We start from the raw sequence: 15,905 nt of genomic DNA on the forward strand, positions 1-15,905 counted from the left end.
TCTACCAGATCATCATACATATTTACAGAACTACTGGAAAAAAAAAAGTCAAATGAAGAATGAACTGAAGATATCTTTCCCATTAAATAAAGTAGATCTGTTGTCTTGGCAAGTTAATATCCCTGTGCAGTACTGTGATGTTTTCTAGGAGCCTGAGAAAACAGTTAGTCTTGTCCTAAAAACAAAGCTGCTGTCCACTTACAGTTCTCAGACTGCTGCAGATTCCTGTACTTGCCTCAGGATGCTGCCTTTCAGTTGCTACAAATAAGACATGATAAAAGAGAATCACCTCCATACAGTACTTTTTTTTCAAAACAAGAATTTCTCTGAAGTCAAAAATAGTAAAACCCTTCAAGTACATTTATTCATCACCAATGAAGTACTGTACAACACCCAAGAAAAGGAACAGGGGAAGGCAATGTATTAATGCTGGCTTTCAATGTCTTTGTCTGGATCCACTTCTGCAGCTTCACTCTCCTGTTGCTGTTTCTTCCAGAGTTTTAGCCATTGCAAGTAGTTTGAGATTAGGCTGATTGGCAGTATCTTCTGGGAAAATATAATCATAATATTCCTCCCAGCCAGCATCAGACTACGGAAAAAAAAAAAAAAAAACAAACACAAAGCAGGTTTAATTTGCATGTTAATGTTAGCTATTAGAAGATGCTTCTAATAAGCATAAAAATGAAATAAAATTAAAATTAATGTTTGTTACAACATCCATAGAAGCTAAAACTAGTAAGCTGAATGGGTGTGAGACCGTACTACTTCTGCTGTGCATAACAACCAAGCAGATGTGATTAACAGCTTACCTAGTTTCTCCAAGTTGCTAAACAAACACTGTCAGTATAGTACTACCTACAGCTAGTTTCATTTGCCTAGCCTGCTGAAGAGCAAGGAGCTTAACAGTCTGTATTTCATGCCAATGGTTGTCTTCAATCAGAGCAGTAATACTGGTATGCAGTTAGAGCACTCATCACTGCTGAATTTGTAAGGAATATCAGATCCCACCATAAAGCACATCAAAGCTTCAAAAAAGTACTTGCATTATGTTTTCTCTTACCCCATCTTCAGCCTGCAGTTTTCTCCTCTTCTTTATTTTTCAGGCATAAGTTTTTCTATTCTCTCTTTGGTGGTATCAGTTTCCGAATTCCTCTCAAAGTTCTTCCAGGATTCCAGAAGCATGACTCTCTCCTCTTTCTCCTCACAGTTTCGCATTGCTTTATTAGCCTCTTCATAAATCTGCCGACATCTTGACAAACTCTCTTCCCTTCCAGCGGATAGTTCAAACTGTGCAAAGCTGATCCATACCTGTGGCACAAAAAAAAAAAAAAAAAAAAAATCAAGGTGAAACATCCATCCTAAAGTCTTACAAAAATGACAGGTTAAATGATAGTTTAAAAGAAAACAAAGCAACCAAAAAATGAAATATCAATGCAAGTCTAAAGTACTTTTGTTTTTTATAAGCAGATACCCAGAAATTTCATGTTTGTTTCACGTGTAGTATTTACTTCATTTTGACAAGACAGAATATTCACATGAGCAACTTTGGCAAAACTCTTGCGCTTATTTTCAGGTCATGATAAATCTGTTTGAATTCAGTCAAATGACAGCACCAAATTACACCATGAAAATCACAACTAATTTTTCTTTCCAATGTTTTAAAATCTAAAATTCCAAAGCAATTCAGCAGGAAGAGGGCTGCTTTCCAAAGCTTCTCCAAAGCCTTCTTTCATATAAGATATTCCTTTTGTTATAGGAAAGTTAAAAATTTATTTTCCCTTTTAATACCACTGACATGAAACTGAACTTAGATTCTCAGTCAATTTCAGACAGCCAGGTAACCAAAGCAGTCAAGGCTTTCCATCAACCATGGACTGAATTCAAGCCCAATTCTGTACTCTGAGTACCTTAACATGCTGTGTCCGTTGAAGTAATCTGCGGTAAAGATTTCTTGTTTTCTCATACTCCCTCTTGCTCAATTTCAAAGTCAATGTAGGATTTCCAAAGAACCTGCAAAACAGAAGTCTCTCCTTACATTCACAGCCTCTTCAAAACAACCCTGTATCTAATACTGAGATAATGCCCCCAAAAAAAGTTTTTAATGGAAGAGCATGGATAAATGTGAACATTGTAAAAATGAATTTCAGAGACACTGAGTATTAATTCACTGTACTAGCTAAGATTAAGACTAAGTAATATGAAATCTTGCCACATAACCCATTTAGCTTACTCCTGTAAGCATGTTTCTCTCCATTCTTTGTCATGGGTTTTATAGTCTCGTGGGTACCCTGCTAAGAAACAGATGCTACATTAATGAGACACAGGCTAGGCCGCTATGGAAAGCGGTTCTGTTCAAGCTGTTAGATCATTTACATTTTAATTAGACACACTATGTAACAAATACCTTAAAATTACTCAAATGTTAAGTTCATCTTCCCCCTTACCCTCTGGCATGTCTAGCCGGGGCTGGCCAATAGCCAATTCATATATTGCACGGGCTCTGTCAATATCACCAAGAATGGTCTCCAGTTCAGCAAATTTAATCCATGATGTGCAGTTTTCTGGTGCAAATTCCAGGAATTTTTCATACAGCTTTCGGCAACGATCAAATTCTCGCAGTTGTAACTCCAGTTCAATATAACCCTTAAAAAGTTGTTTTTTGGACATTTACCTATGGATGTTCCCTGTTAAGAAGTCAAAAGCCAAAAACACTTACAGATATTGCCAAGGAGGAGAAAAAAAATCCTGCTATTTCTAAACAACTTTTACTGTTTGGTATTTAACTGAAATGCATTTTTGAGCGGAGTCTGTTTTAAGACACTGGTCAGGGTTAATATGAAATCTAATCAATGTCTGCAAATGAGTTTGCATACGTAAAACATCAACAAAAACCTGAAAACAGAAAACTTTCTGCCTGGTTACACTTTTAAATAACACCACTTGCATGAAGTATTAATTGAATCTCACCATGGCTCAACAAATGAACGCTTCATCTTGCATCAAAAGCTGAAGAAAGCGCAGTACTAGTCTGTGCCAGTCTTCAGGCAAGCAGTTTCTGAAGTACCTTATAAAACAATTATACCAAGAGAAACCATCTCCTGGACCACCAGTACTATGCATCATTAGATAGAGAATTGTCCACATTACCTGACTGCTGACTTACAGTAATGGATAGATGGAGAAGAAAGTTTAAACCAAATTTGTTTTGATATGCTTCAGCATCTGAACAAAACTGTCTGTCCTCAGCCACAAGTATCAAGCCATGAGAAAGCAGTTTCTGATTTTTAATTTGGTGAATCTTTTGAAGCAATAGTTAAGACTGACCAACCTATGACATGTATATAGTGAGCTTCACTCTGACACATTTCTGAAGACAAAGATTATTTATTAGGCACTGAAACCTCTGCTCCTTCCAGCTGGTATGAATAAGTAATTTGAGACCAAATTCCCTTAATGCAATTCTCCTGCACAGCTTCACTACACATTCCCTATATTGGTACTTAACAAAAATGGAGGAAATCAAACTCTGAAATACTGATTTGGTCACCATTAGGTCTCTCCAGCTCTAAAGTACGCATTTTCTGTTTCAAAATATGCTCGGTTCTTCCCCATGGCCCACCCCGCTACTATTTCTTAAGCAGCATAGGGTTCAGCCTGTCCTGGCTCCAAGTCCCAGCGTTTCTCAAACCCTAAGAAAACAAAGAATCCATGCAACATCTGCAGCCAGTGAAAAATAAGGCATAACAACGTACTGCCTGCATGCTGACAAGAGCTTCAGGATCAGGAGTTGAATCTGTTCTTCTGCATGGTGACAGTGTGAGACCTAGATACTCACCTCAGGACAGAAGCAAGGCTTCTTGCCAAAGAGGTGGTTCAAAATCAACTTACTGCAAAAGCAAGGTTAACTGCATGCCAAATATAGGTCCAATCCCCCCCCCAAAAAAGATTATGGCTGCACCAACAAAAGCTGGTTTGAAAGATAAGCAAAGTAACCTACTACAAAAAGGTCTGTCAAACTAAACAACAGAAATTAAACGACAATAGGAAGAAGAGAAGTCTAAAAGAAACTGAGGAAACTGGTTTTCCAGAGAGACCAAAAGAGCCTTTCCAGAATATACTAAAACTATTATGCCTAAAACAAAAGGTCTGGAAGCAGGGTGCTGATTGGTGACTAAGGTAATTTGGAAGCATCTTAAACTAAACTAGAACAGAAGTGTGCTTCAAGACAGATGGTTGTCCTCTCCTGCAGGGAGACATTAACAGCCTCACAGTGGACTTAATCCCTCTGCTTTGTGTTGTTGTTGTGTTTTTTTTTTTTGTTTGTTTGTTTTTTCTGGCCAGGGGCAGTAGTCCAGCTCAACAGAAAGTCTTATTAGCACATTAGAGGTAAACTTGATCCAGTGTCAGCTACAGAAGGCCATTCACATTTATAATCTTATCATCACTGTGACATGCGTACAATCAATTTCCTCTTTAAAATCAAGCCACCTCAACTGCTACCATTACTATCTTTCTCTCCAAATTCCTAACAGTCACCCAAATTATTGAAAGTATCTGAACCAAGAGGAAAGCAAATTTTTCATTTTAGAAGGTTTTCCTGCCAAAATGCATTCCATCATTCTCTGACATGGTAGTGAATACTGAAGAGAAGCTCTCGAGCTGCCCCAAAGTCCCCATGATTGCTTCTGTCAGCAACCAAGTAGCTGGGACTTAATCTATTATGCAAGTCTGAATTTCTGAGAGTCAAAAAACGCCTACTGATTTGGCTTTTTAAACAGCTATTGTTAGTATAAGTATTGTTCAAACAAATCACCAGCGGTTAAAAATTTTCAAGTGTACTAAGCTTATTTGGGTACTCTTGTGTTAAGATGTATGTTTTGTCAACTGAAACGGGAAAGATGCATTCATTTCAGTCCGTGGCTAATTCATCGTATCAAGCTATGCTTCGTTTTAAATCATACATGACAGTAAATACTGGTCCCTGCAGATTTTCTAGAATGCTTTATTTAAGTGGATTAGTAGTGATTTATAAAGGACAATTTAAGATCTTTTAATGTCATTCCCTTGTTACTATTAGTTAGTAAAGTCAATTATGGAATTAACCAAAGCTTACCAAAGCTCTTCTGGCAAGTGGAAGATTCTTCTGTCGTATTTCAAATTGTGCATACAGCAGCCATATTTTGGCAAATGTAAACTGAAAGAAAAACAACAATGTGATGCCTGGGTTGGAAGCTTAGCAATTAATTTGCACGTGTTCACTAAAAATCATCTCTGTCTACATACAGAGACACATTATTGCTACTGCAGTTAGTTGCATTTGACTTCTGTGTTTTCCTGCTGAAATTGATGAGAGACTGCAACCTAAAACAAACTCTCTACTCCAAGACAATTTATTCTACCATGGATGGAAAGTAAAAATAGCCAGGACAGAAGTCTCTCCAAGGAAAGAAAACACTAAATCAATCAACTGATTGGTAAAACATCAGCTATTACTGAAAAAAAAAATTGCTAATCAACTCTTAATTATTATAGATTAACACTAATCCATCTAGTTGATACTCGTATGACGTGACAAATGACAGATTAGAGAAGGACTAAGTACAGGGACTAAGATTTCTTGACATTCCAAAGCAACATGTTGGTTAATTGTTTTCAAGGTTTGGCCATGCAGATATTTTAGTTAAAATTCACTAGGAAAAAAAAAAAGAAAACAAAAAAAACAACACCAAAAAGTCAGAAAGTCAGGTATTGAAGACTGTAATGGAGGATGTAAACTCTAATGATGGTTTATGAAATGTACCTCCCTCAGCTGGGACCAGGTAAACAATTAGAAATAGTTACTACAAAAGGTGGTAACTCTACATAAAATTGACTAACAGATATTTTGCAAAGACTACAAACAAACAGGTTGAGAACAGGTATGAAAGAACTAACTTGAGGAGTAAATTAAGGGAAAAGAAGAGATAGAACAATCTTCTACCATTTAACAGCACTGAAGTGTCCACTAAGTATGTGATATTTCAGCTTTTCGTAGCATTCTTGATCACTTCAAAATACTGATGAAACATTAATTTCATTCTGTACAAGGAAATCTGACATCAGTGTGTAGCCTACTGTTTCCCAGTGATGATGCAAGTTACAGACAACTTATGCCTTAAATGGGGGGGGAGGGCACACACACACTATGGATTTTGGAAAATTAACTATGAAACTGGAAGGGAGTCTACTTAAAACCATGTATAAATACCTCCCTTGTTCTTGAGCAGTGTCTTCAGAAATGTGCTAGTAGCATTTTGGAGGGGCTTATGCACCTCAGCCTTGCTTTCTACACTATGCCTGATTAAAGACAAATTAAGGGACTTCTGAACCAGAAAATAGTGGAAAGAAGTAAGGGCAGAAAACTAAAGGATCTCAGTCCTAAGGATTTTAATCCAAGACTTTATATGAACTTGAAGGAGCCATACCTTCTTGTGGGGAATGAGCTCAATACATGCCTGATAAACTTGTCTGGTTCGCTCTGGATCCTGTAAGAACAGGCAAAACTAAATATTTCATTCACTACTCAGATTATGCTACACAGTTTTATATCACACAGTGATTACCAAATGCAGAACAGAGTATTTTTAAGCACAGGAGTTTAGAATCACATATACTTAAAAATATATATTTTTCTACATATCTGTATGCACAATTTAAAAGATGGTAACTTCTGAGTGTCATTAAGTCTTTTGAAACAAGGTTCCTCATTAAGAATGATACAATTATACCAATAGTGTTGCATTTAGGGTGAAAAAAAATATCTTTTTTCCTTTTACCAGACACAGAACTCTGATTTTATGAATAAAGCACAGCTATATTACATGACTGATAACAAGATAACTTGACTGATAGACAAGTCTTGAAAAGCCACTGTAGTGAGAATTTATCTGCTTCGCAGAACTTCACAAATAGTTTTGTCATACTACTTGTAATACCACTGTATTTGTAAATTAATGTTATGACTGATAAACAAAAGAAATAGTGAAGCTTAATACTTGTCTCCCATGTAAGGGAGATGTTACACACAAATGCAAGTGTCTGTGTATAGAGGGGAAAGATTTACATAGCAAATAATGTAGCAAATGACACAAAACTTTTTTTTTTTGTATTAACGTATCTGTAGCTATTTAGTGTAAGGAAAATACCTGGGAAAGAAAAAGACTTAGAATTACTACTTGCCTTTGCTTCCAGCTCTTCATATAATGCATAGTTAATCCAAAGATAAATATATCTCTTCCAGTGTCTCTTCTCTTGAATTGGAGGAACGTTGGCAATGGCTCTTTCATACACTTCTCGGACAGTCTCTGCATCTGCATCGCTTTCAACTAACCTTAAGTAGTCAAACCATGCATCATAATTATGTGGATTTGCCTTTCAGAAAGATGGGAGCAGAGAAATGGGAAAGAAATGTCAGTAACTGGAAATAACAAAATTTGTTCCTTTGCTTACAGTTTCTATGTAGGAATTTCTCTTTTAAAACTAATCACTGAAATATTAGTAAAAATTGTCAGTCTCCAGTATGCTAGAGGTAGAGGTTTTGAGGGGAGGAGGTTGGGGTTAAGGTTGGTACAAGTGTCGTTATTTCTCTGTTTTTATTTTTACCTACAAACGTTCTTTGAGAAGGCAAACCCAAGTATGAGCAGAGGAAATGAAGAACTGTGCAGAATTGAATAATTTGGTGAATAGTAGATAGGTATGGCACATCAGTTTCCTTACAAAAAGGTGTTTCTGCACAGATGAGTAGACGTTACTGCATAACAGAAGTGAAGGAATAAGTTACAAGCTAATTTGTGAAGGGTAATGAGTTCTCAGTGCAATCAAAAACTTTGGCTCCACCATCTACACTAGACTGCAGAAATGAAAGAGCAGTGAACACAAGTATTGTTCTCTCGCCTGTGGATGGGATTCTGTCTCCACAAAGAACATTTCTTGGAATATTTTTTGGCTGAAGTACCACAGGTAAAATAATAAATATAATAAAAAGTCAGTCTTCCTGTTATGAGACATTTGCTTCCCTTAAGCAGCAGGTGGATGTATGATGAGCCCAGTGAATATCCGTAATAAATACCTTCACCTCCTCTTCATACTGGAATCTTCTCTTGCTGACAATGATGTCTTCAATTCCCCTTCTATCTCCAAACTTCTTCTCAAAGATGGTGTAATTTTTGAAGAGATTTTGAGCGTCCTGTTTTGGAATTCTATCCAAGGCATATCTGTAGATCACCCTTACTCTTTCAAACTGAAAACATTAAACATCACTTGAATTGTATTTGGAATGCAAGTCTTCTACCCCATAATGTGTGTTTTAGTATGTCAATGACCTTTTAGCGGTATTTAATGTAAATGATTGTTTCAGTACAGGACTAACACAAATCTCCCTGAAGAGTAAGACTTGAAGGGGAAAAAAAACACAAAACCTATAAATACCAAAATCTATCATCACTTAGTCATTTACAGGTTTGGAATATTTAAAATATTTTTAAGGGTCTGTGGTCTGGAGTTCAGAGAATGTTTTGAATTACTAAATAGCCTGAGCACTTCAACAAGAGCATCTGGGAAGTACATGGCTTACGTAATTCTTCTTTTTATCAAGCAGTCAGTTGATATAAAGTGTCAAACTTTTAAATCTGAGGACAGGTATTGGATTTAAAGGCGCTGTTTTCAAGTTTGGTAGATTTTGTGCTTACTTTCTTAGAATATATTTACTCAATATCACCAAAAGGCAAATAGGAGCTAGGCAAAAAAACTGATTCCTTAACTCAGACTACAGTAAGACCTCAATGATTTTGGAAAAAAACAGAAGTATTGAAGTGATTGTTAAGCAGCCTGGAGTTTGATATTCAAAAAGAAATCTTGTGGGGATAGTTAGTATCAGCCTGATGTAAGGAAGTCTTACTTCTTTCTGGTTCTCCTCAAATTTTGCAAAAGCCACATACAAGTGCTCATCCATATGGTCTTCTCCAAAGAACTCCACTGCTCTCTCATATACTTTCCTTGCGTGAGCAAAGTAACAATGCTTCTCTTCAAAGCGAGCATACTTGATCCAGTTCTTCACATCAGGGTGAACAATAACAAGTAGAGCTACGTTAAAGAAACAGTAGCACTTGAATCAGACATCTCAAATTTCATTCTTCCCAATGACTACAAACTCATGGACTATATGAAACAACTTCCACAGATGATATATACAAGGGACACAACTGGGAAGAATACAAAACAGCTGAGTATGCAAAGGCTTCATGTTCAATACTGACAACCTGAATCTTAAAAAATATAAAGAAGTCAGACAAAGGTCAGGGAAAAGGTTGAGGAGGAAACTGAAATAAGTGATGACTACAAAAAAGCCAGAAGTATGAGTGCTCCTGCATATTCACTGTTGTGGCAGGATATGTCTATTCACGTAACTGAATTTGGAGGCAAAGTGTGTGTGCAATACCAACTGCTGGATCTCAGCATGGTGTTTTACCCCAGCACACCCCGGTAAAAAGGAGCCTAGGGACATACCTAGAGACAGAATAGACAAGCAAGAAATGAAGAAGTCTAAACTTGGCTAGCAGTGACCACGCACTAAAAAGGATATATCTCTCATAAATGGTACGTGCCCTATCCACCTCCTTGTATCTCAGCTCGAAGTTAATATAGGAATGCCAGGCTTGCTCCTCTGGTTGCCACTCCATCCAACGTTCAAACACCTGACGAGATCCAGCAACATTCCCCAACATCTCTTCCATGTAAGTATATTTATACCTTGGAAAACAGGATCAAGTGTTTACGATCACTTTGTAAGTACATAAATTTTAATAATTTTTCAAGTGCTTAATACAAGCATCACTGTGACTTCTACACCTATTCCCCACTTGCACTCCAGAAACACCTGTAGTGTTGTGATGGGCAGCATGCAGAAACATGAATATCCTTCTCTCCATACTCTTACCATTTGAAAAGTATAAAACTATTCCAAAACTAAGCCTTTACCTCTGGCTAGCCTGAAGAACTGCAGAAAGACAATGTACTTTTGCATGATGCCAGAACAAAACAAAACAAAAGATCTCTTTGGGGGTAAAAGAAACGTTCCATTCTCTGTAAACGTACCAGAACTGGTTCACCCTAGGGAGGGTGGTAATGGCTCGATCCCAAATGTTTCGGGCATGATTAACCTGGCGGTTCTTCATTTCCATTTCTGCATATTTCAGCCAGAGTGTGACATTTCTGTAGTCTACATCTAGAGCACGCTCGTAAATGGAACGGGCTCTGGAAAACAAAGAAAAGTTAAGTTGCACATTTAACATGCCTCTAAGACAGTGGTTATCAATGTTTCTTAAGAGGTTTAAGAGATCTACAGCTATATCATAATTACCTCTGTATTTCTTTTAGGCTTTCCTCCCATTGTGCGTACTTTATCCAGTTACTGATAACAGTTCTGTTTTTTCTTATGTTATCTTCAAAAGTCTGAGAAAAAAATTATTTCTGTAAGTAAAAAAAATTCTTCTGTGCAGACCAATCTTTTTATAAATGGCTTACAGATTATTATTACTAGAATGAACTCTAAATGTCTTGCATAGAATCACAGAACGGTTTGAGTTGGAAGAGACCTAAAAGATATCTATTTCCAACCCCTCACCATGGTCAGGGACACCTTCCATCATTTTGAGGTTCCTCAAAGCCCCGTCCAACCTGGCCTTAAACACTTCCAGGGATGGGGCATCCACCATAGCTTCTCTGGGCAGCCTGTTCCAGTGCATCACCACCCTCACAGTAAAGAATTTCTTCTGAATGTCTAATTTGAATCCAGTTTTTTAATTAAAGTCATTAATCTTTGTCTTATCTTTGCACTCCCTGACAGAGCCCCTCCCCAGCTCTCCAGCTAGTCCCTTTAGGCACTAGACGGCCACTCTATGGTCTGCTTGGAGCCTTCTCTCCAAGCTGAACCACCCCAACTCCCTCAGCCTGGCTTCATAACAGAGGTGCTCCATCTTTGTGCCCTCCTCTGGGCTCATTCTCATACTTCCATGTCCTTCTTGTGCTGGGGCCCCAGAGCTGAATGCAGGCTCCAGGTGGGGTCTCATGAAAGCAGAGCAGAGGGGGACAATCCCCTCCCTCACCCTATTGCCATGCTGCTTTTGGTACAGGCCAAGGTATGGGTGCCTTTCTGGGCTGCAAGCACATGTTGCTGGCTCATGTTGGGCTTCTCATCAACACCCCCAGGTCCTTCTCCTCAGGGCTGCTCTCAATCCATTCTCCACCCAGCCTGTATTTGTGCTTGGGACTTCCCAAGCCCAGGTGCAGGACTTTGCACTTGGCCTTGTTGAAGCTCATGAGGTTCACCCAGGCCCACCTCTCAAGCCTGTACAGGTTCCTCTGAATAACATCCTTTCCCTCCAGCACGCCGAGCGCACCACACAGCTCGATGTCATCAGCAAACTTGCTGAAGGTGCACTCAATTTCACTGTCCACATCACACACAAAGATGTTAAACAGTGTCAGTCCCCAGTGCTCTTCCCCTCTCCACTAATGTTGTAACCCCATTGTAGAAGAACACCAGATTTGTCAAGCACAACCTGTCCTTAGTGAAGCCATGCTGGCTGTCACCAATCACCTCCTTATTCTCCACGAGGATCTGCCCCACAATCTTGCCAGGCACAGAGGTGAGATTGACTGGCCTGTAGTTCCCTGGGTTTTCCTCTTCTTTCCTTTTTAAAAATGGGACGTTATGTTTCCCCTCTTCCAGTCAGTAGGAACTTCACCAGATGGCCACAGCTTCTCAAATATGATGGACAGTCGCTTAGCAACTACATCCCCCAGTTCCCTCAGGACCCACGGGGGATATGATGATATATATCATCAGGTCCAGCAGACTTACGCACCTTTAGTTTCCTTAGGCTGTCTCAAACCTGATCTTCTCCTACTCTGTGTGGTTCTTCATTCTTCCAGTCCCTAACTTTACCTGCTGGGGCCCAGTCCATGTGGCTGGAGCTCTTGTCAGTGAAGACTGAGGCAAAAAAGTCCTTGAATACCTCAGCCTTTGCCTCTATCGTGGGTGACCAGGTCTCCCGTTTCCTTAGGGAGAGAGCCTAAAGTTTCCCTAGTCTTCTGTTTATCACTGATATACATGTACCTACAGAACCCTTTCTTGTTGCCCCTGATGTGCATGTCCAAATTTAATTCTAACAGGACTTTCGCTTTCCTAAGTTAATCTCCAACTGCTCAGACAATGTCTTTGTAACCCTCCCAGGCTAGCTGTCCTTCCTTCCACCCTCTGTAGGCCTCCTTTTGCTGTCTGAATTTGGCCAGGAACTCCTTGTTCATCCATACAGGTTTCCTAGCATTTTTGCACAGCTTCCACTCTGTTGGGATGCATATCGCCCCTGAGCTGGGAGGAGATGATCCTTAATATTAACCAGCTTTCTTAGCCCCTCTTCCCTTCAGGGCCACATCCCTTGGTACACCACACCAAGCAGATCCCTGAAGAGGCCAAAGTCTGCTCTCCTGAAGCCCAGAGTAGAGAGCTTTCTGTGCACCCTCCACGTTGGCCTAAGGATCCTCAACTGCAACTTCCCACAGTCACTGCAGCCACGGCTGCTCCTGAGTTTCAGATTCCCCACCAGCCTCTCTGTTGGTGAGAATGAGGTCTAGCATAGCACCTCTCCTTTTTGGCTCCTCTATCACATGGAGAAGAAAGTTGTCAGCAATGCATCCCAGGAACCTCCCGGATTGCCCACACCCTGCTGTATGACAGGTATCAGGGTGGTTGAAGTCTCCCCTGAGGACCACCCAGACTTGTGAACAAGAGGCTGCTTCTAGCTGCCTGTAGTGGACTTCATCTGCTTTACCTTCCTGCGCAGTTGGCCTGTAGCAGACTCCCACTATATAATGTGGCCCATACCCACCCTCTCTGTAATCCTGACTCATCAGCTCTCCAGGCAGAGCTCCAGGCACTCCAGCTGCTCACTGACATTAGCGGGCAACATCCCCTCCTAACCTTCCCTGTCCGTCCTTCCTAAAGAGCCCATGTCCTTCCATCCCAGCACTCCAGGAGAGCCAACCCACCACTAACGCCAATGAGGTCACAGCCCTGCAGGTGCGTGTACATCTGTAACTCCCCTTCTTTACACCTCATTCTATTGCTTAGCACAGAGACACATTGAAGTTGGGCCCCTGATGAAGGTGATGTATGGGCTGGAACAGCTGGAATTCCTTTGTGCTGCTCTCCTACATCTCTCTACATCTACACAGATGTAGTGACAATACATACTCAACACAGCACTTCCTAAAAATTGCATAACAGAGCAGCTAAAAATGTTGATTGCTATACAGATAAGGACTAAACTCAAGTTCCTGCAAGCTGATACCTGAAATATTGATGGAACAGTAACTGAGAGCACTAAAACTGTGAACTCTTTTTCAGTCTCCTGGTTAGCAATTCCAGTGTCAGATGGAATCTAGTCTGCGTGACCCTGAATACACTTGAATGCACCAGCTTAAGTTTATCCGCTTTGATTTGTATACAGCATTGTTTTACGTTTTTCTTTAAAGCATGCTGCCTTGTGATTATTCCCTGGAATTAATATTTTGGCTTCAAATGTAATAAATTTCACAGCTCAGTGCGATGGTGACAGTGTTGTGTTCGGCTGCTGTCAAGATCAATACTATTGGTATAAAACATGTGGCTAAATACGGTTCAAACACAGCCAACGTGGTGGCTTTTTATTGCAATTCATACAAGCAAATAAAAAACTAAAAAATTTGTCTCTAGTTGTTGACTATATCTAAAAAGTAACTGATCAAGCCTAGTTTGTACAAGCAAAGCAGTCCTTTTCAATAAAGAAAAAAAATATACCTCTGATCTCACATGCAAAATGGTTGTTTCAAGACAACTGTCAAGAAATAAGCATGATTAGTACAGAAATCTGTTCTAATGGGTGTCCCACAACGCTTTAGTTCTACAAAACAGAAGTATTGCTTGTGAACACTGTGGGTTTTTTCAAACAGTTGACATGGAAATATCACCAGCACTACTACAACGATTGCTAACGTTACATCATACCAACTGCCATAATATTTGTGAAGAAGCTACATACAAATCACGTACGCAACCCACCTTGCAATGCTTGGAACATACTGAACGCAGACACATAACATGTATTACCAAATTTTGTTAAACATGTTTATACCTTAGTTTTTACACAATAGTTTTTCTAATAAAGTGCTATTTTTTAAAGCGTAAAAAATGCAGAAATAATAAATATGAAGAACACTGCGTTTAAATTAAGCATATTAAAATTTTGGTGCTTTATAGATTTTTTTATTAATATTTTTTAAATTTATTTTTGCTTTTACCTTCCTTTTCCGAAGTTTGTAATCGTTTAGCTCTTCGACATCTGTGATCTTCTGCTGAGGAGGTGGTGGGAGAAGCTCGAGCTCTCTCTCCTTTGCCTCCCTTAACAGCTGCTCCGCTGTGATCTGGACTTCGGCGGGTGCTTTGTTTTTCACCTACGAAGCGAAGGCCCGGTTAACGCTTCCCCCTTCCAACGCGCAACCGCAACCTCCCGTCACGACGAGGACGAGCTCGGGCCTCAGTCGCCGAGCCGGAGCCGGGGCCAGGGCCCAGCTGGGCCGGGCCTCCCCTCGTGCCGTGCCGTGCCGTGCACCCGCTCCTGCTCCTGCTCCTGCTCCCTCCCCCTCGGCCCGTCCCCAGCCGCCGCCCGGCCACCTTGGCCACTTTGGGGATCCGCTGCTTCCCGGCTGCCGTAGACGCCATCTTGTCGTCCCGCGCCGCGCCGCGCCGCGCCGGCCCCGCCCCGCTCCCGCTCCCGCCCCCCGCGCAGCCCCGCCGCGCGCCGTTGCCGGGGTAACCGCGGCGCGTCCCGGCAGCGGCACCGGCACCGGCACGGCACGGCACGGCGGGGCGGGGCGGGGCGGCGGCGGGCAGCGGGTTAGTGCCCGTCACGGCCGGCGGCCCCGTGCCCCTCAGGGCCCCCTCAGGACCCTTCAGGCCCCTCAGGGCCTCTCAGGGCGGTGTGGTTCCTGTCTGTCAGGATCCTCTGACTGCGGTGCCACCGACCTGAGCTCTGCTTTGGCCAAAGTGCACCGAGATCTCACGGAGCTGCCGTTAACGCTAGGCCGTTCTCATCCCCAGCGCTGCAGGCTCGAGGCTGTTCAGAGTTTGAGGGGACCGGCGGTGGGCACTGCTCGGATAGGTAGCGTGCAAATACATATACGTGAATAAATGCAAAAGCAATTTGTGTCCCGTTAAGGACATTTCCTGTGTAGCATGTAGAAGGCATGCAGGAGGCGTTATTGTCTACGTTATTTCTGCATGTGCACTGTGAGCACACTGTACATGTGTGTGTGCAGGCAGTAACCCTGTATACAGAGAGAGTTTCACAGGAAACAGGCACTGAAGTCCATCTGATTGCACTTCTTCACAGCTGTTATAAACATCCATTTCAAGTAACTGCATTGAACAATGGATTGCAACAGGAAAGATCTGCTAGAATCAGCAATGTTTTCTTTCTTTTTGTTACAGTTTACAAGATGACTACAATAACATCTTCAAGAGGACATACAGAAGTAGTTAGTGCCAGAAGGACAGACTTACGTGATGTTTCTGATATTATCAGCCTCTTCAGCCATTTTACAGAAGATGTTTTTGGGAGGATTGATGTCATGCACCTTTTGTAAGTGACACTGGTTTTGGAACTTTTATTTGGATATGACTGGCAGAGACCTGCCTCTAGGACAGATTAAAGGGAAATGCCCGTCTTCATGTTTTTACACCCTTATAACAGCTTTTGTATCTGTTCTCAAAATTTTTAGAATACAACCTGATTATTAAGTGTTAAACTTCCCTATGCTTTTCTTTGGTA

At 40.9% G+C, this 15,905-nt stretch overlaps 2 protein-coding genes across 2 annotated transcripts in view; one reads left to right on the forward strand and one right to left on the reverse strand.

Annotated features, from left to right (window-relative positions):
• Positions 1–339: 339 nt before the first annotated feature.
• Positions 340–14,805, reverse strand: CRNKL1 (crooked neck pre-mRNA splicing factor 1). Its single transcript, XM_032184781.1, is given in 18 exon segments — positions 340–501; positions 503–589; positions 1,061–1,095; positions 1,098–1,308; positions 1,908–1,967; positions 1,969–2,027; positions 2,445–2,654; positions 2,657–2,684; positions 5,114–5,194; positions 6,465–6,524; positions 7,219–7,410; positions 8,108–8,278; positions 8,936–9,114; positions 9,620–9,786; positions 10,132–10,290; positions 10,397–10,488; positions 14,377–14,529; positions 14,750–14,805. Coding segments are annotated over 18 exon segments (2,070 nt in total). The 5' UTR covers positions 14,798–14,805; the 3' UTR covers positions 340–423.
• Positions 14,806–15,106: 301 nt separating this feature from the next.
• The window catches only part of CFAP61 (cilia and flagella associated protein 61), a 104,124-nt gene continuing 103,325 nt past the window's right edge, over positions 15,107–15,905 (forward strand). The window contains exons 1-2 of the mRNA XM_032183662.1: positions 15,107–15,236; positions 15,566–15,716. Of these exons, the coding sequence (XP_032039553.1) occupies positions 15,574–15,716 (143 nt within the window). The 5' untranslated portion in view covers positions 15,107–15,236; positions 15,566–15,573. The remainder of the gene's footprint in view (positions 15,237–15,565; positions 15,717–15,905) is intronic.

The sequence above is a fragment of the Aythya fuligula genome, chromosome 3 (assembly GCF_009819795.1).
Source record: "Aythya fuligula isolate bAytFul2 chromosome 3, bAytFul2.pri, whole genome shotgun sequence".
NCBI lineage: Eukaryota > Metazoa > Chordata > Aves > Anseriformes > Anatidae > Aythya > Aythya fuligula.